The 24,763-nt window shown below is 43.5% G+C and overlaps 1 protein-coding gene across 1 annotated transcript in view; it reads left to right on the top strand.

Moving 5' to 3' along the window:
* The first annotated feature begins 572 nt into the window (after positions 1 to 572).
* Positions 573 to 24,763, top strand: part of snx7 (sorting nexin 7) — a 37,619-nt gene continuing 13,428 nt past the window's right edge. The window contains exons 1-8 of the mRNA XM_034559773.1: positions 573 to 773; positions 4,741 to 4,947; positions 5,185 to 5,295; positions 6,791 to 6,949; positions 7,263 to 7,461; positions 7,733 to 7,932; positions 11,718 to 11,804; positions 18,401 to 18,553. Coding sequence (XP_034415664.1) covers positions 690 to 773; positions 4,741 to 4,947; positions 5,185 to 5,295; positions 6,791 to 6,949; positions 7,263 to 7,461; positions 7,733 to 7,932; positions 11,718 to 11,804; positions 18,401 to 18,553 — 1,200 coding nt within the window. The 5' untranslated portion in view covers positions 573 to 689. The remainder of the gene's footprint in view (positions 774 to 4,740; positions 4,948 to 5,184; positions 5,296 to 6,790; positions 6,950 to 7,262; positions 7,462 to 7,732; positions 7,933 to 11,717; positions 11,805 to 18,400; positions 18,554 to 24,763) is intronic.

The following is a 24,763-nucleotide window of genomic DNA, read 5'->3' on the forward strand; positions in this document are numbered from 1 at the left end:
GCAATGTCACAGTACATAATATCTCCATCGTGGTTATGTTTCCTTTGGTTTGAGTCTTGTGGAAAACTAAACCCCTGTAGATGTTCCTCCGTGGAGCTGCCAGCTGAATCATGTGGTGGTTTCCGCATATGCGCGCTCAGCCTTTCAGCTGCAGTCACGTTTACAGCACTGTACCGGAAGTACCATATTTACCCGCCACAATAAAAGCATTAATTCGTTTTAAACGACTCACTTTTTCACCGTTCATCGAAATCAATCAGCTTTAATGGCCACATATGTGCATGTAAAGAAAACAAATATGTGGTTCCGCCTTTTGTTGTTCTTAAATGGTACACAAACTTCCAGAGGAAACAGAATAGACAATAAAGATACCTGGAGTCAAGTAAAAAGAAACCTAAAGAAAAAATAGCAAACATGATGTTTGCTATTCAAAAAATCTAAATTCATGAGAGGGGGAATCTCTTGAACCATGAGGTAGGTTGTTAAATCAATGTTGTGGTCGTCGGTTGAATAGTCACGATTCCTCCAGGGATGGCAGTGACGGCCTTTATTTTGAAACTGCTCAGCGGAAGTGCTGTTCCCGGTTCGCTCTCGGAGTCTTTCCACCGCTCTAAAGTTTTAGTGGAAGTTTACCTTTTTCCAGATTTGTCGGATGAGCCGAGTTCACTCGTGACCGGCCTGACAGCGAGATGAGCGGACAGACGTTCCCCGCGGACTTCTCGGGACACATGCTGGACCTGGACGAGGACGACGACCTGGAGGTTTTCAGCAAGGTAAAGAAAGCAGCTGCATGAACAAGAGGCGAACGCGTCGGACTCTCCACGGCTTCCATTGCCTTTCTTCCTTAGGTGGATGAGACCTCCCGGCACCAACGCGGCCGCTTTCACTTTAACTTGTGGAAGAGCGTAATTACACTTTGTGCGTGTTACCGTGGACGGGAGCGGCCAAGCCCACTCTGTCCTTTAAAGAAGGAGCCCGTGTCCTGGATCAGCTCATGAGCCTCACGGTACTCTATGGGAAGACGAACCTGCAGTTCAGTCGTTGACTCATTACATGTCTGTTTACTCGTTCAAAACTTTACACGAGTTAACAAAGTACCTTTAACAGCTTGTACTTCTATATATTATATATTATAGACACATCCATTTTCAATTCGGTGTAGCTCGAGCACAATAATGAACTCTTGGTCCAGTTGCCTTTGAACTCTCCGCCGAGGTCCACCTCCAACCGAGCAAATTCATCTCAACTTGAAGCATTGGTGGATTTTATTAAAGCCGAATTAAAAAAAGTCCCTCTCAAGGTTGGCCAAAGGCTCAGAGTTGTGTTTTGCGGGTCATGTGTTATGGAACATAACGAGGATATTGTGTTATATTGTGACATTTTTCATATGCAGTCCGTGAGAAAGATACAAATGATGTTTCTCTCGGTTAGGAATCCTAAGAGTATATTTGCCAAGTTCTACCCGTGCCTGAACTTCCCTGGTATCAAAGATTGTACATGTTGATGAAGATGCATCACTACAGCTAGACATGGTGAGAACTGCTTCAGTTCATGATAATTGATTGAACATAAGCTACATGCCATACAACAAACTACCATTTCAGCTTCCTGTTTTAGCACAGTGACATCAAAACCTGTGTGTGTGTGTGTGTGTGTGTGTGTGTGTGTGTGTGTGTGTGTGTGTGTGTGTGTGTGTGTGTGTGTGTGTGTGTAACAGGATTCCGCTTCAGTCTACTTAGTGGCAAATCACCACCAGCTCCATGATCAGGTAGTCCTTAAACACTGTAGACACTTTATTATGTAAAATCCAGTTCTAGGGTTCTGCCATGAAGTCCACTTGTACAATGCCTCTGGTTTTAGTTGAGCCTGTCTTTAAAAGCAAGCGCAAACTGTTTTTCAAACGGCATATTTTGAGTAATTAAGATACCATGCAACTTGATAATGAAAATGTCAAAGAGTGTCTTTTCCAAGGACACATGGACTAGAACCACCTGATTGAGGAACGACCCGCTCTACCTTCTGAGCAACACTGTGGCAAGGACTCGTCAGTTTGTCACCAATATTCTCAATTCTCCATCCCCATAGGTGCATAACGTCTTTAAAAACTCTTGACCAAAGGACAAATTGACCAGTACCGCCTGAAACTCAATGTGAGATTATTGGATCCTCAAACTAATTCAAAGGTCTTTTTTTCAGGTGGAAATAGCAGTTTAATACTGCTTTCAGCTCAACAAACGGCGTTTTAAAGAATAATAAATAAAATAAAACACAAGCAGTACAGCGTAAGATGAAGACCTGTTTAAGAAAAAGAAATTAAAACAAACTTGGTTGGTCCTTTGGTTTAAAATCCTGAGCGGACACTGTGGACATGCATCCTCACCAGCCGTAAACTTTTCCACCATAGCAGTGCGCTCCACCAATCAGACAGGTCGCTGATGCGCTTCAGGATTGTGGGTGGAGGAGGACTTCTCCATGACAGGGTGACGTCCTTGTATCTCCTCCAGGTTGCACAGCTAGTCGTGATCTTTATTATTGTTTATTAACTGGATCCCCTTTGGCTGGTGCCTGGGCAGCTGCTTAGCGTCCTCGGCTCTGCAGTAAGGACGAAACATAGTACATACAGTACATGATGTAAAACAAAGCGTCCAGTCAGAATAGTGCAGGTTGGAGCTGGAACGGACAAAAGCCTTAAACCAACCTCCGCAATGCCCAGGAGGGATTGATATGACCTGTACACTCATCTCATGTTCAAGTTTGATTTGGCTGCCACATAGTTACTGAAATGAAGAATTTATCCTGTTTCTAAAGCGTCGGAAAAGTAGTTATTTGTAAAATCTTTGTTTGTTTGTGTCACATGATCAAAAATATATATTTTTCCCGAGAGGACGATGTTTTATGAAATGAATAAATACAGTAATAATAGTACTAGTTCAAATTCAAGCGTGACCGGTGGTAGGTCACATCAGCTGTCACTCCTAAACAGGAACTCTGTAAGTTGATGGCTACTTGATGTGCTCTCTGCAGTCTGCACTCAGCCAAAGATTGTGTATGAGGGAGAGGGAGCTTCACTCTATTTAACGGTTTGTGTCCAAGCAACTAGAGCAATAAATCTTCCATCTAGCAAACTGCGTGATGCCAATCCCATATCCTCTAGTTAAACTTTCATCTGTATTACATCAATAATTAAAAAGATAAGATGTGAAGGGATTTCTGTAATTGTTTTTTTTTTTTTTTACTGGAGATCGGTTGCTGTGTGTGTGTGTGTGTGTGTGTGTGTGTGTGTGTGTGTGTGTGTGTGTGTGTGTGTGTGTGTGTGTGTGTGTGTGTGTGTGTGTGTGTGTGTGTGTGTGTGTGTGTGTGTGTGTGTGTGTGTGTGTGTGTGTGTGTGTGTGTGTGTGTGTGTGTGTGTGTGTGTGTGTGTGTGTGTGTGTGTGTGTGTGTGTGTGTGTGTGTGTGCGCTCCACGGCTGTTAATCCACTCCTGTTTTTTTCTTTCTTCCCCCAGGCATATTTAACCTCAATCATATTCCTCTTACCCCACTCACCATATGGATAGGTGTGTGTATTTTAAAATGTGCCCACAGGACCCAGATGGCTCCCTCAGTTAGCAGTGAAAGATAAACTGGCTGCATTACTGTTGGAACCTTACAGTCACAGTCTTCTACAATGACAATATGCTCCTTGAAATGTGGGAGTTGTCCTATTGTTAGCACATTTTGGACATCAAGTGTCTCAATATATTTACTATTTCTTGGTCGGGACCAGGGCCAGCCAACCAAGGACGTTTTTTTTAATCTCTGCCAAGAAACAGTCTGATGCCCAGCCCCTCCAGAAAATGACAAGTTGTCAGTTTTACACTTGTGTTTGTGCTCGTCGATTACTCCACCAATCAGTCGTTTTTATGCATTTTCATGCAAACTGACCAGGCAGGAACCTCTCGTTCTGTTGAGTATAGCTAATGTGGAAGTATCTTAAAGCTGCATTCTCTCTACTGACCACCAGGGTGCGACTCCTCTGGTTATATAGAAGTCTATACTTCATGTGTTAAAGCTGCATTCTCTCTACTGACCAACAGAGTGCGACTCCTCTGGTTGTATAGAAGTCTAAATAAATTACTACTACTCTTGATTTATTGCCTCAGTAAACATTGTAAAAAAGTTTATTGTCTCAATCTCTAGTTCCAAGTCTTCTTCAATACAGCGTGATGTTCATTTAGTACATTATGGTCCATTTGGAGTCAAATAGACTAGATGGGTATAATAATGTACACTTTTATTAATCCCACAGTGGGTAAATTATTCTCTGCATTTGACCCATCCTTAGTTATTAAGGAGCAGTGGGCTGCACTGAAGCTCCCGGGGAGCAACTGGGGGTTCAGTGTCTTGCTCAAGGACAATTCAACTTGAACTCTGGGGAGAGCGGGGATCGAACCGGGTACCTTGTGGTTACGGGACGCCCACTCATCCCCATGAGCTACAGCCGACCCGCGTTAGGGCAGGGCTAAGTGGTGATTGACAGGATGCCAACAGAGCGTTGTCAATTCCACATTTTTAATAATAATAATAATAGTGAATTTCTTTAACTGCCAGAAGGGTAGGCAAAAGTCCGCCTTGCGAGTTGAAAATGAAGATTAGTAGTTTTATTTTTTACAAATATTTCCTGGCAGTGAAAGTAGTTATTAAAACAAGTCGAACAGTTTGCTTACAACACGACTCATAGCTGAATCCTCTCATTGGTCCAGAACACATCGCTGGCAGATAGCAGTCCCATGCCCAACTCTCCCAGCTCCATGGTCAACCAGTACAGACCGGAGGAGGAGGAGGAGGAGGAGGAGCAGCTGCAGCAGCAGCAGGGTGCCAATGACAAAGACATCTTCATCACCGTCGATAACCCCGAGAGCCACGTCACTGCCATCGAAACCTTCATCATGTACAGGGTGGAGACCAAGGTGAGCAGGTCCTCATTTAGCCGGTGTCCCGTCTCTGCTGGTCTTGGGAAGGGGAGCTTTCCCTTTGGGAGCAAAGAGGTTTCAGGTTTTTGTCATAATCTCACGGCTTTTGGCAACGAGGAAGAGGATTCGTTGATTCCGTCCCAACCGATTTTTTTGGGCACAAATCAATCTTTGATTAGCGTCAGATATGCATTTGTTTCCCCACACAAACTGATTTGAATCCTCTCTCTCTAGACCACGCGGGGCGAGTATGACTCCAGTGAGTATGAGGTCCTCCGGCGCTACCAGGACTTTGTGTGGCTCCGAAGCAAACTGGAAGAAACCCACCCCACTCTCATCGTCCATGTACGTATCGGCACGCCAGCTGCTCCATACATCTGAGAGGCTTTAGCTCATTTAGCGTCACACGTTGACATCACTGCCAGACGAGTTCCAAAGCAGTTTTGGGGTTTTTTACAGTTTTTTTCTTCTTTTCATTCCATCTGGTTTTTTCAGAAACATACATTTTTCATTTTTTTAAATAATTATTTGAAAATAGACCCATTCGACATCTGACACACCTGCATAAACGTATGACCAATATCATGAACCCGCATAAACATATATACTCGCACACCTGCATAATCTTGGACGCACACACCTGCATGAATGTTTATATTCACACATCTGCATGAAGATATACATTCACACACCTGCATGAAGATATACATTCACACACCTCCATGAATGTATATATTCACACACCTCCATGAATGTATATATTCACACACCTCCATGAATGTATATATTCACACACCTGCATGAATGTATACATTCACACACCTCCATGAATGTATATATTCACACACCTGCATGAATGTATATATTCACACACCTGCATGAATGTTTACATTCACACACCTCCATGAATGTATATATTCACACACCTCCATGAATGTATATATTCACACACCTGCATGAATGTATACATTCACACACCTCCATGAATGTATATATTCACACACCTGCATGAATGTTTACATTCACACACCTCCATGAATGTATATATTCACACACCTCCATGAATGTATACATTCACACACCTCCATGAATGTATATATTCACACACCTCCATGAATGTATATATTCACACACCTGCATGAATGTATATATTCACACACCTCCATGAATGTATATATTCACACACCTCCATGAATGTATATATTCACACACCTCCATGAATGTATATATTCACACACCTCCATGAATGTATATATTCACACACCTCCATGAATGTATATATTCACACACCTGCATGAATGTATATATTCACACACCTCCATGAATGTATATATTCACACACCTGCATGAATGTATATATTCACACACCTCCATGAATATATACATTCACACACCTGCATGAATGTATATATTCACACACCTCCATGAATGTATATATTCACACACCTCCATGAATGTATATATTCACACACCTCCATGAATGTATACATTCACACACCTCCATGAATGTATATATTCACACACCTCCATGAATATATACATTCACACACCTCCATGAATGTTTACATTTATGCATATATCGGCCACAGTGTATTCCATCCCCGCCTCCAAAGTTTCAAGTCAACCTGACCAGCGAGTGAGGCTTGAGTTGTGAGTGTGTGAGGAGGGTCGGCTCGGCGGACACCATTTTGTAGCACGCGCTATACTTCTCCGCTCCTGCTCTGTTGTACTCGTATCACGAGCACGGGCCTGGTTCCTATGTGCACAGCCGTATGCATGCCACACGCAGGACCTAGCACACGCAATAACTACCTGGATCCTTGTGTCACCGTGTCCTCAGCCACTGCCGGAAAAGTTTGTGATGAAGGGCATGGTGGAGCGCTTCAACAACGACTTCATCGAGACCAGGAGGAAAGCCCTGCACCGCTTCCTCAACAAGATCTCCGAGCATCCCATACTGTCTTACAGCCAGCACTTCAAAGTCTTCCTCACAGCACAGGTCTCTCTCTTTCTCTTGTTTATTTCTCTATCCATCTTCTCAGTGTGTCAGTCAGTATCAAGCTTGCAGGACGTTTGAGCATAGTTATTATTTTGTGTAAGCTACATGAATATTATCTGTTCGATGCCTTGGAGTCAAATAGTTGCAGCTCATCAGAAGTTCCCTCTTCATTCCACTTGATTCCCCCAATCTGACATCTTACTTATGGTGTATAAAAAGACCCTTATATGAAATGCATTCAGTGTGAACCTTTGTGAACTTGGCATTGATGCACAACTTAATTGAAGCCCTGGTGTGTTGGACCCCCCGGCAGGAGTTGTTGTCCCACAAGAAACAGGGCCCAGGCTTCCTGAGCAGGATGGGGGAGACGGTGAGGGCCGTGGCCAACTCGGTGCGAGGCCTGAGGAGCCGGCCAGAGGAGTTCAGTCTGATGCAGGAGTACGTGGAGGACTTCAGTAACAAGATCTACTCCGTAGACAAAGTCACCCAGAGGATCATCAAGGAGCAGAGAGGTACTCCACAAGTTCTGCTCCCTAAAGAACCAAGCAGGGCTGTGAAAAATATAGTTATGAAATAAAAGATCTGATAAAACCAATGTATACAATGTCTTTAATGTTACTGTGAGGAATGAAACCATCTCAATTTAACACTGAGGCATCTTTATGACCTACATAAGTATATGATACTATCTGAGAGAATGGCTATTTCATATTATATTCTTAATGCTCGTCATCGGTGCCACCGGTTCAGGTTCACCAGAAACTCCTACTTTGTTCCTTCTAGAGTATCTAGATGAGCTGAAGCAGTACAGCCCCACCTACGCCCAGTGGGCGGAGTCAGAGGAGGAGCTGGCGGAGCCCCTGAATGGTGTGGCCAGCTGCGTGGAGCGGTGCAGTAAGGAATCGGACGAGCAGATCCACCATATGTCTGAGGTCCTCGTCCCCGCTCTGCACGAGTACGTCCTCTGCACTGAGACCCTGAAGGTGAGACGGTTCCAGCACGCTTCCTCAAATGTATGCGGTAAATGGGCACGACAAAAACAAGCACGGCCTCCATGTTAATCCAGTGGAGCTCGGAATATGACTGCATGCCATCGTGGATTATGATAATGTCCCTTGAGTGAAAGTGTGTTGGTGGCCAAAAGAATCAACAAGTTCACACTATTACATCGCCTTAGTCCACTCATCATTTACCAGACTTAATAAAATCCTACTGTATCTTACGTTACATTATTCAGGTTATTTTAACAAACAGATAAGGCCTAGTCTCCTTATAGATAGAAATGCCCCGATAGCTTCAGTGAGTCGTATAGACCGTACCAATCTCTAGTTTTTGTATTATTTCATTTGAGAACAAAGGCTAGTGCTTAGGAAGTCATGTTTTGCTCTCTAATATCTTTTTGTATTCACATGAAAACGTCTCATTCAAACAACCGTATTTATTCTAGTTTTTCACCATGAATTTCATTTTTACCAGACTACATTTGAACACATAATAGCGTTTCAATTTACCTTTGCCAATACAACAAATATTTAATGGGTGCAGTTTGGATGTGTCATAACGTTAATCCCTGCAACCTCCATTGACATTAGCCGTTGGCTCCGTTTAGCCAAAGCCATCGGCCTATAACAATAGCAATAACAATAACAATTGACAGCCGATCCGTCGGGGCATCCCTACCTCCAGACCTCTGACTGTAACGACCCAGTGGTGAAGACTGTTCACTGCATAGACCTGTGATCTTTCCTGGGTTCTAACCTGATGAACCAGACTCTAAATGGCACCCTACCCCTGACCAGTAGGTTACCCGTGCTGCAGCCAATACCACGGTGCGCCTGCCTTTGGACCGAAGCTGTATAGATCATGTGTATCGTCATTTTCAATGATGTTCAGAGCAAAGTTGTCGACTGAAGAGCTTTAACATACCAGAGCTGTGATTGCTGTGGGACCTGATGGAGTTCCCCCCAAAGTCCTAAAGGTCTGTGGGGAACAACTAGCCGGAGTGTATGCTGACATCTTCAATCTGTCACTATCTCAGGCTGTAGTTCCCCGTATCTTTAAATCCTCCATCATCATACCAGTCCCCAAAAAACCAGACACACCCACCTTAAATGACTTCAGGCCAGTGGCACTCAAACCAGTCACCATGAAGTGCCTAGAAAAACTGGTCCTCACCCACATCAACCACACGGTCCCGGACAATGTCGACCCCCTCCAGTTTGCCTACCGCCCCAACCGATCAGTGGATGACGCGGTAGCAATAGCTCTACACCACACTCTGCAACACCTGGATAGCCACAGAACGTATGCCAGGATGCTTTTCCTGGACTATAGTTCTGCCTTTTAATACCATCCGCCTGGGCAAACTAATCAAGAAGCTGACAGACCTCTGCGTCCCAACCCCCACCTGCAACTGGATTCTGGACTTTCTGATAGAAAGACCCCAGGTGGTGAGAATGGGAGGACGGGTGTCTACCGAGCTCACAGTCAGCACAGGATCCCCACAGGGCTGCTGCCTTAGCCCCAAACTATTCACCCTGTACACCCATGACTGCACCTCCACCCAGGACAACACCACCCTCATCAAATACGCGGATGACACCACCGTCCTGGGGCTCATCAAGGGGAGCGGGGATGAGTCGGGCTACAGGACCCTGGTGAACAACATCCTGGTCTACGGAGAGGAGAACGATCTCATCCTCAACACAAACAAGACCAAGGAAATAATACTGGACTTCAGGAAGAACCCTCCCCCTCTACAGCCTCTCATCATTAAAGGGACTGAGGTGGAGAGGGCTGACGGGTACAGATTTCTGGGAATGCAGGTGACATCTGACCTGAGCTGGACTCTTCACACCACAGCCACAGTGAAAAAGGCCCAGAAAAGGCTTTATTTCATCAGGATGCTCAGGAAAGCTGGTCTGAACAGTCACCCTCTCATCCAGGCCTATAGAGGACTGATAGAGAGCATCCTCACCGCAGGCATCACTGTGTGGTATGGGAACACCACACAGGCAGAAAGGAAGGCTCTGCAGAGAGTCATAAGGACTGCGGAGAGGATCACAGGGACACAACTTCCGTCCATGGACTCTATGTATGTGCAGCGCTGTAGTAAAGCAGAGGGAATCATTGGAGACTCACTTCATCCAGCTCACTCTCTGCTCAGACACAAACACTGCACATACAACCTGAGACAAAGCAGGGCGGACATCATCGTCACCCACAGGACACGCTTCTTTAACAGCTTCTTCCCTGCCACAGTCAGACTGATGGCACAACAGAACTACTGAGAAATGCGCACTCCTTGAAAGTGTGAAAAAATGTGCAATACCACAATCCGTGCAATACCCCCACACAACCTTCCACCAACATCTGAACATGTGCAATATCCCCATATAACTGTCCCCTTCCCCCTCTTTCTTTCTTTTTACATGCTAGGTACAGCACTAGCCTACTTACCTACTTATTATCTCTGCACTCTCCTCTCCTTTCCTTTCTTATGTTTATTTTTGATAACCTGTTCCTGTACTTAATACTGTAAATACTGCATACACTTTACCACTATGTACAGTGTGTCTTTTGTACAGTGTTTTTTTCAAATATGTTTTTCATTTTTCATATTTCTATTATTATTACGGTTACTATTATTATTATTATTATTATTATTATTATAGTGTTTGTTTTGTACCTCTGTTAACTCGGAGAACCCTGCAAAAATAATTCCGATGTGTCTGGACTGCTGGTCTAGGCACAGATGGCAAATAAAAAACCTTGAACCTTGGACAACCAAAGTTGCCTCGCTCCACGGAGTTATATTTGTGTTCTGTGTGAAAACACTTGTGACAAAAACAGTAGAAAACAATCTGTTAATGTTAATCGCACACAAAAACAAATGAAGGCCTTCAGGCGGAGAGTCTCCAGCCATGCTGACGGAACATTCTCCCAAAGACCATGCAAACATGTTGGCGTTTAGCCGTTCTAAATACTAGCGTGATCATCGTGTTAGCAGTCAACAGCAGATAATCAGCACTGAGCAGGCAGTAAAGCTGGGGCTGCTGGGAAGGAAGGTTTCTAGTGACAAATAAAATGTTTGACCTGAGGATGGAAATAGTGATGCTCATCCTGAAGGGGGAACATGAGCGACTTGGTGTCAATCCATCTCGTGGATGTCGTTCTAAACAGTGAAGGACTTGGTATCATCTAGCAGAATCAACTGCAACGTCTCCCGTTTGCCATGCGTGTAGGACAGCTACGGTGGCCCATGTGAGAAGCCTTCTACAGAGCCAGGATTTGGTCTGTCCCGTAGAAACGTGGCGGCGCAACATGGGGGACTCCGTGAAGAGGACCTGCTCCCTGCGTAGACATGAAGGGCTCATTGTGAGCTAACGGAAACACAGCGAGTCTTAGTTTCAGGCGATAACGCACTAAAGACAACCTGCATATTCCATTTCGGTTGACGGATCCTTCCAACTGCTCTACGTTTAAATGGATATGTGAAAAGTCAGGGATCCCCCAAGTCAGGGACCAACACACTGACTGACATCCCCTTGAAAGAGCCATCAGTATGGTGATAAACAGAGTGTGTAATTAAGTTGTATTTCCTCTTTCCAGCTCTGCATGACTCCTTTGCATTGTTAACAACACCTGTTGTGCCACCGTGTGTTTTAGTCTGTTATCGGTGTGCATCCTTGCAACGCGACGCGTTACCGTCTGTCGGGCTCTTCGAAACGCTCAACGAGACTCTACCGTTGTGGTCCATCTGTCCTAGGCCGTGATGAGACGGAGAGACAACATCCAGGCAGAGTTTGAAGCCAAGAACGTGGCCCTGGCTTCCAGACGGGCGGACCAAGAGTCGGTAAGTGCAGCAACGCAGCCACACACTCCCCCTCCCCCGAGCCGAGCGCCACGTTCCCCCCCCCCCCCCCCAGCCGTCTTCACAGAGATTAGGTGTAATAAAGTGAAGCATGGGGCAGGAGGGAGGAGGGGGGGGGTCTTATTGGGGAGGAAACGGGGCTTCCTGGGAGGGATTATCTAAATATCCAGGCTCGGTGCTTGGAAGTGGGTCCTCAGCTCTGTGGGAATAAGGTCTGTCAATATTAGTTCACACATTAAGCCCGGCAGTTAATCGCGGCGTAATGAAAATTCCCACATCCTCTGTAGGCGGCGACTCGCTTCAAAATGTCAGGAGACAAAGAACGGAGACGAAAAGTTAGGCGAGTAAAGGACAGGGCTAGTGTGTGTGTGTGTGTGTGTGTGTGTGAGATCCCCCTCACCCAGCTGATATCAAAATCCATCTGTGAGATTTTAATTAAGAAGCGGGACTGCGTTTTCCCCCACAGACTTGTATTGTATTCCTGCTTTAATTAGATGTGTGTGTTTCTGCCTTTAACACATCTGCACGAATGAGAAGGGAAATGTCAAAGTGATGCCGTTGTTACCGCTTCCAACGGGAGGCTTTTTTTAGTTTTTTCAAAGAGGCTTTCAATCGGCCTCCATTTGACTCATTCAACGCGTTAGTTGGGGGGCGGGGGGATGCTGATTTGAAAAGGGACTCGGGAAGGCCGAGTGATACCGGATAAAAGAGGTATTTCTCATTAACAGTTTAATGGAGCTATATGTGTGATACTGCTACTGTATGGGATCCATCCCATCAGCGATACGATGGATATTAGAGGACATCTGCTATGAAAAGAGGAAACATGGGCCTGCATGTCAACACACTATAAGTATGGTTATATATTGGAGTGCCAGTGTTCTATAAGAACCTTGGTATTTCTGTCCAAAATATTTATTTCTCACAATTTATTTTCTAGCCTCTATTTGTTGTAAAGTTTGGAAGAATCTGAAAGGTCGCAAGAAATGTAAACGTGGGGGATTATTAGGCATTCTTTGAAGTCATAAAGAGCATCTTTCCTCTATGAATATGAGGCGTGTGTGTGAACATGTACACGATGGTTAAAGTAACCATCGTGTGTCGTTCCATTGTTTTAAAACATACATACATACATACATCCATACATTCGTTTGATGAAGGTACTAGAAATGATGGGGGAGGCAAGGCAAGTTTATTTATAGAGCACACTTCGTACACAAGGCAATTCAAAGTGCTTTACAGCTACATAAAATTACAAAGAGGCAAATAAAATCATTCCATAAAAATAATAATATATTAAAAGCGAAGAGTGCAGATAAAATACATTCAGTTGTCAAATGGAACTGTTTTCATCCTGGATTTAAACATTGTCAGAGTTGAGGCCTGTCTCACATCTTCTGGAAGAACGTTCCAGATTTTAGCATAAAAGTGAAACGCAGCCTCACCGTGTTGAGTCCTGACTCTGGACCAGCAGGAGACCACTCCCTGAGCTTCTCAGAGCCTGAGATGGTTCATATGGCTCTAACATGTGGACCACTCCCTGAGCTTCTCAGAGCCTGAGATGGTTCCTATGGCTCTAACATGTGAACCACTCCCTGAGCTTCTCAGAGCCTGAGATGGTTCATATGGCTCTAACATGTGAACCACTCCCTGATCTTCTCAGAGCCTGAGATGGTTCCTATGGCTCTAACATGTGAACCACTCCCTGAGCTTCTCAGAGCCTGAGATGGTTCATATGGCTCTAACATGTGGACCACTCCCTGAGCTTCTTAGAGCCAGAGATGGTTCATATGGCTCTAACATGTGAACCACTCCCTGAGCTTCTCAGAGCCTGAGATGGTTCATATGGCTCTAACATGTGAACCACTCCCTGAGCTTCTCAGAGCCTGAGATGGTTCATATGGCTCTAACATGTGGACCACTCCCTGAGCTTCTTAGAGCCAGAGATGGTTCATATGGCTCTAACATGTGAACCACTCCCTGAGCTTCTCAGAGACCGAGATGGTTCATATGGCTCTAACATGTGAACCACTCCCTGAGCTTCTTAGAGCCTGAGATGGTTCCTATGGCTCTAACATGTGAACCACTCCCTGAGCTTCTCAGAGCCTGAGATGGTTCATATGGCTCTAACATGTGAACCACTCCCTGAGCTTCTCAGAGCCTGAGATGGTTCATATGGCTCTAACATGTGGACCACTCCCTGAGCTTCTCAGAGCCTGAGATGGTTCCTATGGCTCTAACATGTGGACCACTCCCTGAGCTTCTCAGAGCCTGAGATGGTTCCTATGGCTCTAACATGTGGACCACTCCCTGAGCTTCTCAGAGCCCGAGATGGTTCCTATGGCTCTAACATGTGAACCACTCCCTGATCTTCTCAGAGCCTGAGATGGTTCCTATGGCTCTAACATGTCACACATGTACTTTGGTGCTAGACCATGAAGACATTTGTACACAAGCAGAGCTGTTTTAAAGTCTATTCTCTGAGCAACAGGAAGCCAGTGCAAAGACCTGAGCACTGGACTAATATGGTGGTATTTCCTGGATCTAGTCAGGACTGGAGCAGCAGCGTTCTGGATGTTCTGCAGCTGTCTTACAGCTCGTTTAGAGCCCAGTGAGCAGGCCGCTACAGTAGTCTAACCTGCTGGAGACAAACACATGGTTTAGTCTCTCCAAGTCTGGGTTAGACACTATTCCTTTGATTTTGGCAATGTTTTTTAGATGGTAAAAAGCTGTTGATGTTATTAATTTAATGTGGCTGTTAAAGTTCATTTCTGAGTCCAATATTACCCCTAGATTTCTAACCTGATTTTTAGGTTTTAGAGAGAGAGTCTCAAGGTGACTGATAACACGTTCTCTTTGTTTCTGTGGGCCACAGACAATGATTTCAGTTTTGTCTGAGTTTAGAAAATTGTTTTGCATCCACACACTGATCTGTTCGATGCAATGACAAAGTAAATCTACAGGCCCATATTCACCTGCCGTCAGTGACACATAGACCTGAGTGTCATCAGCATAGTTGTGGTACGTTATAGCTGCGTATTAGCTGGCCTAATGGAAGCATGTACAGATTGAATAATAGGGGTCCTAGGATTGACCCCTGGGGAACCCCACAGGTCAAAGCCATTTGGTCTGAGACACAGTTACCAATTTCATCAAAATATGTCCTGTCATCGAGATAGGACTTGAACCAGTTTAGAGCAGTACCAGAGATTCCCACCCAGTTTTCTAACCTATGTAATAAGATCCCATGGTCAACTGTGTCACTTTGCCTGAGTCTGTGTTCAGGCGGATATCATTTGTCACCTTGATCAGAGCTCTCAATGCTGTGGTGGGGCCTAACACCTGATAGGAAAGTATCAAAAGCATTGTTAGACAGGAGAAAGTCAATAAGGTGTGTGTGTGTGTGTGTGTGTGTGTGTGTGTGTGTGTGTGTGTGTGTGTGTGTGTGTGTGTGTGTGTGTGTGTGTGTGTGTGTGTGTGTGTGTGTGTGTGTGTGTGTGTGTGTGTGTGTGTGTGTGTGTGTGTGTGTGTGTGTGTGTGTGTGTGTGTGTGTGTGTGTGTTATAAACCCATGTTCACCATGCATTGTTTATTGAACTTGAGTAAATGCTATTGTCGGTCTAAATGTCAGACTGCTAATCCCTGCAGAGGCTCAGTGAATCCAGCTGCATGACAGCATCCTGAGGAGAGCTACTATGAAGTGTACTTCACATAGATACATTGCTCATGTATCTATGTACCTAATACTTGTTAACTAATAACTCTAACCCGTCACTGGAACAGGGGCAGCTTGGTAAAGTGGCTGCTTGTTCGCTGTCTGCAGGAACTCTCCGTTGGTCATCTTATTCTGCTCCAATAGTCACTTATGAGCCATTTAATAGTGCAATAAAACACGCTGTCCATTTAGTTGTAGCTCCCCTGAATCCCTCCTCTTATCGTACTGCAGAGTACCAGCTGTATGCGTAGTGGACGAAAGGCTATTTATCTCTTTTATTCAAATATATGACATTTTTATACATGCATATATTTATCAGAGACTGCTTATGGTTCCATGCTCCAAATAATTCTATGCATTCCACCTTCTTTTCCCATAATGTTATTGTATAACTATTTGGTCACAGCAGGACAATGTTGTCCGACTTGAGACTAGACTAAGCCTACATAGACCGGGTCAGTACACGTCATCAACGTGACGGTGACGACGTGTACTGACCCAATACATGTTTGAGCCTCAATGAAAACATGCTTAAAACAAAAGACATGAAAAAATACTCTGCTTTATGGTCTATTTCAATCTAAATGGACCATCCAAATGAACATCATGCTGTATTGAAGCAGACTTGAAACTAGAGATTGAGACCATAAACATTATTTACTGAGGGAATTTTCTCAGACTTCTATACAACAAAGGAGTCGCCCCCTGGTGGTCAGTAGAGAGAATGCAGATTTAAGAAACCGAATTGGCTTCATCCGTCTGAACTGAGGTTGACGCTAGGTTGATACCTAAATGTGTTTGCAGCAAACCAATGCTTATTTCTACATCCAGCAAACCCAGAGAAATGTATACAAACATGTTGAGTCATATCTGTGTCCATCTGGTAAATGTACGGCCAATATTTCATTATATAGTAATGGCAAACATGAAGACTTTCATTTTAACTGTTCATAAAAATATATTGACTAGTGCAGCTTTAAGAAGGGATCACTCATGCAGTACTTTTATTCAGATTTTATAGTATTTTTGTATCGTATTAGGTGTGCTTTGTATTGTGTGAGTTGCATGTATTTATGTGGAGGCCCATCTAGGAAGGGCTCAACACATTATCTTAGACTCTAAATGCCACATACACATTACATATTTAACATTTGCTTTCACTTTGTTGTCCGGGTTTATTTGTTAGATTTCACACTTCTATCGGAGCAAAAGGCCAACTCTGCAACATTCTTAAAGCCTTAATATAAAGTCATAAATAAATCAATAGAACCCAAAGTAAAGATTGACAGCGGAAAAGATATGAAGTATTCTCACTTGTAGGGCATAATGGGACTGTAAAGTGTCAGTAAAGATTTTAATTGAAATTAAATAGTTTAGTAAAGTGTTTTTGCATTTAGTCTTTTATTTGCTTTTTTTGCATAATCGGAAAAAGCTGATAGTTTAGATGGATAGGAAACAAGGGGGGACAGAGTAATAGATTGAGACCATAAGCTCATGTTTACAATGTTTACTGAGGGAATAAATCAAGAGAGAAGTAGTCATTTATATAGACTTCTATACAACCAGAGGAGTCACCCCCTGGTGGTCAGGAAAGAGAACGCAGCATTTAATTCACTTGTCTGAACTGGAGGTTGCCGCCTGATACAGAACACTCTACAAAAGAAGGTGCCAGGACCATGTTAGTCCGCCGACCCAGATATGCTGCCGTCAACCCCAAGGGCTGCTTCGAATGAAAAAAAAATGCATGCGGTAGAACACAAATCTGACTAAATCAGAAATTGTTTGTCCAATCTACAGAACTCTTAGGATATGTTTCACAACAATGCTGAACCACTTCTGTAAAACTATTTTTAAATCACTCAAAAGGGGGCACCACTAGCTCCAAAGTTGCGCACGGGTTTGGCACACATTTAAATCAATGACGGTTTGTAGAAACATCAGCAAACATTTTATGATTGAGATTTTGAAACGTCCTCGAATAACAAAAACTGTGATTGGTCAGACTTTGAGTGTGCAGTTACTGAGAGGCTGTATCATTGTGATGATGAAACAAGTGTCTCATGGTTTTGTGAAGCTCAAAATCTGTTTACATCCATATTCTATAGAACGTAAAAGGGCTTGCAGCTATATTTTTATGCTGCTATAAATCCTTTGACACACTTTTTAACTTAAACAAATATTGTCTTACTCGGCCATCGGCAAGATACTGCTCGGATGGTCCAGCAAACTTGAATAGTGCATTCTGGTCTACATGGTGATTTAGTCACGCACACTCAGGAGATTGATGAATTGAATGAACATGAGATATTTTCAAATTTGTGTTGATAATGTTATTAATAGGCTGATGTCTATACCAACATGAGCTGTATCTTGATTTATTGGGAGAAACCAAGCAGTTATATGTACAATCAGACATTTAGCCCCCCTAATAACCTGAATGAAAGATCCTTTTTTTATTATTGGCAAATCCATCGGGCAGCTCTAGCTCAGTCCTTGGAGACTTGTCTGAGAAACTGAAAGATGTCCGGTTCAAGACCCCTTGACCGCCAGGTCGATGTCTATGGTTTGTAATAGGCTCTCCACTTTATGCTGCTTTGTCACAGTAGAACTGGTCCAAACTCCTAGGAACTCACTTTGATGTGTACAAACTGGTGGAGTTCCTCCTTAGACTTGGACTCGAAAGCCAACACTTTAGACTTGAGTTTAACTAGCAAGACGCTACATGTGTTTTCCCATTCATGATTAAGCAACAGTATCTTCTGTTTATTCTGATCAATACATTTTTACTAGACGGAGCATGTGTCAGACTGTGACGTCTGTTCTTGAAAGTGTTCATCTTTTTGGTTGATGTGTTTCACTGGCAGCTGCAGGATGAGGTGGATGGTCTGGCGGACCGCGTGGAGCTGGCCAACAACGCCTTGAGGGGAGACTGGTCCCGCTGGCAGAACGGCATGAGATCTGACCTCAAATCAGCCTTTCTATCCACCGCTGAGAAGAACGTGGATTACTACGAGCAGGTGAGCTTGAGATGGAGACCGGAGATAACTTTATAGTAAAGTTTATCGATGGAATTAAACGCTGCTCTAACTTAAGGGGAAATAACTCAGGGTAGACTCTGGTTAATGAAGCCAACAGTCTATTGATATGGCACACATAAGCATCATCAGTCTTGGAGTCTTCTTCTGTCTTCACACATCAATGCAATGGTTTCTTATGAATGGCTTACACATCAGCATGGAGTGCGAGAAGACAGTGTGGTACAGGAGCAGCTGATTGGACCGTTTAAGTCGACAGTGATTAGTGACTTCTCAGCAGGTGCAGCCTCCTTGCATATATAAACGGAACATGAATCAATTTACATCCAGAACATGGACTGTTTGCTAAAAGCGGGCTTAGTCGTCGTCACCTCACTCATTGGTTTGCAGACTGATGTTGTGAAGCCTCAAGATCGCAGATTTGGCCGTCGTCATCTTTGCTTTTTTGCAACCAGTGAACGCAAGTGACCATATATACTGTTGAGTGATGTAGAGACACTGTATATGGCTCTGTTAGAGACCTGTCAATCACAGTAGCCCCACCCTAAAGCATACCCTGCATTATGGTCTGTTTGACTCTAAATGACCATCATTTACTAAATGAACATCACGCTGTTTTGAAGAAGACTTGAAACTAGAGATTGAGACCATAAGCTCATGTTTACAATGTTTACTGAGGGAATAAATCAAGAGAGAAGTAGAGTCATTTATATAGACTTCTATACAACCAGAGGAGTCGCCCCCTGGTGGTCAGGAGAGAGAATGCAGCTTTAAAACCCTGCATTGGCTTCACTCATCTGAACTGGATGTTGCCGCCTGATACAGAGCAGGTTTTCTGACATGATACTTTGTCTCATTTTGATTAAATACCAGTAGATGTTTTTTACGTTGTATCTTAGTTCATTTGTAACATTTGCATTGTGTGCTTCCATTGGTAGTAGGGGAAGTTGGGACTCTGACTTTCAGTACATTTCCTGTTGGAAGGTTGGAGATATTTGAGTTCAGAGTTGTTGTCCTGTCACGTGGGCAATCTCTTGCCCCGGTTCGCTTCTCTCTTTTCAGTGGAGTGGCGCTCTTACACCTGAGCCAGCTCGCCCAACAAATCCTAATATGCAACCTCTATAGTGTTCAGGAATTTAAGCCACTCGTATGTAACATCTCAGGGTCTTCATCAGTAGGGGAGGTTTGCTGTTCTGTCATGGAGATGGATCGTGTGAGTTTGATCTCATGGAGTTCACATCCAGCACCAAAGACATTGGTATGTTTGAACAGATGCATACAACTCAGCTGGTCACATGACGACAGCTGAGCAACGTCATCTGCTGATGAAGACCATAAGATGGAGTAGAAAGCCCCAGAATAAGCTGCTTAATGGACTTTGAGCAGGAGTTTGTCAAATTATTTCTCTGTAACTTGTATTTTTAATTGGACACTGACTGCTTGTTATTTTGGGAATCGGCCCAAAATAAAATAAAGAACCTTCCTGGTTTCTTTTATTTTGTGACCAATCTCAGAGGGAGAATATTTAACCAGAGAAGATGGAAGTTTAGATAGAGGAGTAAAACAGAAAACAAATGTTGAAGAGACAATCCGATACCCCGATTAAGCAGCAGGCTGAGACGGCAGGGCAATTAAAAAGCTAGATAGAAGTAAAGGGCAATACAGTAGCAGGAGAATGAGACAATAAAGCTGTTACGGGACCCATTGAATGCAGCGAGGACAGAAAAATGCTACTGTTTGCTTTGGCTGTGTTCTAGTGGTGAAGGCCGGAGCTCTGCCAGCAGAGGGTAGCAGCGCTTTACGTTTACTCCCCTTTCAAACAGCCCGCCGGAAAAAAAGGTTGCCAGCTTTTCCACTGTATTTCCTGGGGAAGCTGTAAAAGCACTTTTTTAAAATTGTCCGATTATGAGAAACGCTGATGAGACGTGTGTTCACCTGTCACAATGAGGCCAAAAAAAACAAGCAAATACGAGATGTGAATTTGTTTTAAATAATCCTGGAATGATTCATTGCATAGCGTTTCAGCTCTTCAGACATCAACACTTCAGATGAACAAAGAAAGCTAACTTTGTGCATCTGAAATAGCAAAAATCTAAATTACATTTTAGATAAGTGTCCTTCGATGAATACATGTTTTTCCCACTGTTAAGTTCAGTTTACCTCGGCCGAAGAGAAAGTCCAATCCAATGATTTCTAATAAAAAGTATTTAAACAGCCTATATGGTTCTCGTAGAGGGGGGTCCACAGGCTAAGAGCCATCTCCTTGCTAACAGTTACTGTCTACTGCGTTCACGTGGAAGAACACATATTGCCCTGAACAAAGGTTTGCGTGGGTTAAATACTCAGCCGCTGGGCTTCTGGCCTCTCCATTGGTTTCCGGTAACATGCAAATAGCCGACAGTAACACAACATGCTAATGGTTCACAGGGGCGAGTCCTACCTGAAGTAAACAGTCCTACTCAGAAATAGTTCCTGTGAAGCAACACATAGTTCCTCCTGGGAACAGAAGTTATTTTTACGACCTCTCCACGTGCAGCCTCCATTTTGACTATGCCCTCTATGATCAATACATTCCACATACTTTGTGTGACGGTTTGTATCTACTGTGATACCTTGAGAGGCCAAAATAGAAGCGTATTTCTTCCTTTCTTGTTTTAGGGTTTTTTAGTGCTCGTACTGCATCAGAATATAATGGAATTTGGGGAGACTTAATAATTGTGTCATCAGAAAGCTTCAGACTTGTGGGAGACGAGAGAAAAACCTTACTGTGAATCTGTGAACAAGGGGTTCAGATCAAATCACGTTGACGTGAGGGATTCATTTTGTGACTTCTGTTGGACTAACACAAATGTGTACAGACATATTGTGTAGAAGTAGGGGCAGATTGACTGGTTCTACTGAGCATGTTTCTGATGTAAATCAGGACAGTGCTAAAATTGAGCATGCCTGCTCAGCATGGCTCTTGTTGAGTAGAAATCCAGTGCATGGAGGATGCTTTCACACCTTGTCCAAAGCAGGGTTATACCTGATTGAGGCACTGAATAGATGTTTCTATGATGGGGGAGTTGGCTATTATCAGCGAGACAATCCTTTTATACCCTAAAATATTTGCTATTTGCACAGTCAATGATTTTACTCCATCCAGAGCATGTGTGTGTGCATATGTGTTCCCCCCCCCCCCCCCCCCCCCAGTATTAATTACAGCCCCAAATACCTGCTGTCTTTTGGCATACTTGAGGGGTCCTCTGAGGATTTATTCCATCTGGATAATACCTGTTTTTTTCCAAATGTATTCAGAGGTTTAGCATACGAAATGCAGCAATTCCTGTTTCGTCAACTCTTTTCTCAGTTCAAGTTGGTGTGTGCTGTGTAATAAAAGACAATTTGCCAGGTGTTTGATAATCTGGTGGATATATATTTCCAACGACATTGTCCTCTTTGGAATCCCAACATAGTGCATGTTGATGAAAAACACCTTTGGAGCCAGAGGTTGCCAGAATATGCAATTGTTTTTGCCTAACATTGGTTGAAAGTATATTAAAATCTGGTGCATACTGTATTTTTGGAAATTAAATTGTATAAAAATGTTTGAATAGTTAGTAGTCATTGGCTAATGCAGTGAATGTAACTTTTAATTGATGCCATTGTAGTGGTGGTGAAGCTGTAGAGTACAGTAACTATTTTAATGTAACAGAGTAGAACTGGTGGAGCCAGCCCTCCTAGCAATGACGTCCCCAGCCAACTAGTTTAATGAATGAATTCATTAATAATTCCTTTGTCGTCACTAATTTAAACGGAACAACATCAGCACTTCGGATCAGGATCACGTAATAACGTGAAACGTTTGTTACAACGAGATGTTTTTCAACCCTAAGAATGAGGAAATGGCTGGAGAACTGAGAAATATGTCATACTGGACATTTGATTAAGCTCACCTAACCTTTGCATACACCAACATGGATTTTAAAATGTCACTACGATATTGAAGCTAAGTCAACCGGAGAGAAGTTGCTCCGACAGAGGGGAGAAGATGCCAAGGCCTCACAGAAAGAAGGGTGGATTCAGAAGCAGGACCTTCTAGCTGTGAGGCAACTTAATGGTCAATGTGAATTAATAAAAGGCCCCAAATGTCCGTATGTTAGAACAAGCTGGAGTTGGCAGAGCAACTTGATAATCGAGAGCTAGAACCAGATCACACATGCTGTTGTACAAATTGCCTCCAAGTATCGCCATAAACTGACCGTCATAGCAGCGACCTCATTTCTTCAGCTGACTGGATTGAACGCTCTCCAGGCGTCTGTCTGAAGGTGAGGCAACGATACCGCGTGTTCTAAACACACGTAGTTAGTGAGTTATTATAGTTCAGCCTTCTGATCTGCATACTTATGCTGACCACAGTTGAAGCAGTATTGGCCGTGACTCATAACATAATACTCTTTCTCTGTCATACTGGATCACATATACACACGTTTGTATGAAAATTACGGCGGTTACCTCCAATATCTATTGCACATAAAAAGACATTGGACATCATGTTTGAAAGTAATTCAGTGATGGTTGCCTGAGCATCCATTGGGATGCTGCACACTTGTTCTAGCCCATAGCTAACCCACTGACTCTGTGGCAACATTATGCTACCTGTTTATGTCTCCCAAAGCAGGGAGGTGCTACAGTTTCAGATATTGAAGATATGAAGTAATAGGCTGTCCTCCTATCACCCAATTAATAAGATGTGATGCCTCCTTTAGGTGCCATCCAAAAGTATGAGTCTATTTACCAAGGAGCAATATATATTTCACACCCACACTTCAAATTAAGAATGCTCTTCCTGTCCAGATAGGCTTCAGACTGTTTAATGAAAACAATGGATAACCATGTGAAATTGATTTAATTCCAGTGACTTATTTGGCACACAGTAAACCAGTTGCAATGAATTTAAAATGCATTCAACTCTTTTATTCCCCTTAGATTCCATAGCACCCAGTGAGTGGACAATAACTCTGCAGAGACTGAAACCAGCGGATGAGTTATTTGCTATGTGCTAATATTGTTATTCAGGTGCAGGTGTGGGCTAGTGTAGCCACGGGGCCTGTGAATGATTTATTAGAGTGGAGCACTATAAGGGTCCAATAAGACGTCTGCACCTGGGAGGGTTTGATACCGTCTGGGCGGACTGTATGGGAGGACTCTGAGATGGATGAAGGGAGACGGTGATCCAGGACCGTAGAGTGAGCAGGGTGTGGAGTGTTTTAAGCATGAAAGCTGATTAGTGACCAATGTCAAGTAGAGGTGAAACATTGGCTCGATCCATCTCGTCTAATGTGAGGATTTGGTACATTTTACTTTAGGAAGCGTTCCTTTTTTCTGTCATTTTATCAACAAACTTTTGTTAAATGAATCGATAAATAATCAAGACATTACTGGAGAAGGAAAATGGAGCACGTCTGTTAACAGATCTTAAGTCATGACATCTTGAGGGATTTAGAAATTTTTGCTTCAACACCACAAAGTCATCACTTTTGACTGTTTAGTCACACAGAGGGACAGGCAGGTAAGGACGGGTGTGAAATGAGTGGCAAGACAAACGTACCCTTATGTACACGACCGGTTTCTTTCTGTTTTTTGTCGTGCTTTGGCTCTGGAACACGTGTGAAACATTCAATTCAATTCAATTCAGTTTATTTTGTATAGCCCAATATCACAAATTACAAATTTGGCTCAGAGGGCTTTACAATCTGTAGACCTATAACATCCCTGTCCCAGGACCTCACATGGGATCAGGAAAAACTCCCCCAAAAATAACCTTTCACAGGGAAAAAAGGGAAGAAACCTTCAGGAGAGCAACAGAGGAGGATCCCTCTCCCCGGATGGACAGATGAACAGATGTCATGTGTACAGAATGAACAGCATTACAAAGTTACATAAACACATTACATGAATATGACAATGTATGAATGGAACTCCAATCCATGAAACAGAAGGAGGTAGAGAGGAGGGGGGGCGGGGCATCAGTAGGGCCAACGCGGGAGGCCGGTTCACCAGGCATCAGAAACCGCCAGGTCCAATGGACCCTAAGAGACGTGAAGTCACAAAGACTCTGGGGAGGAAGCACAGTTAGTAAGGTGCAATGGAGAGATGTAAATTCATCCATAAGGAGAGAGAGAAGATGAGATAGGTGCTCAGTGTATCCTA

The sequence above is a fragment of the Cyclopterus lumpus genome, chromosome 20 (genome assembly GCF_009769545.1).
Source record: "Cyclopterus lumpus isolate fCycLum1 chromosome 20, fCycLum1.pri, whole genome shotgun sequence".
Taxonomy (NCBI): domain Eukaryota; kingdom Metazoa; phylum Chordata; class Actinopteri; order Perciformes; family Cyclopteridae; genus Cyclopterus; species Cyclopterus lumpus.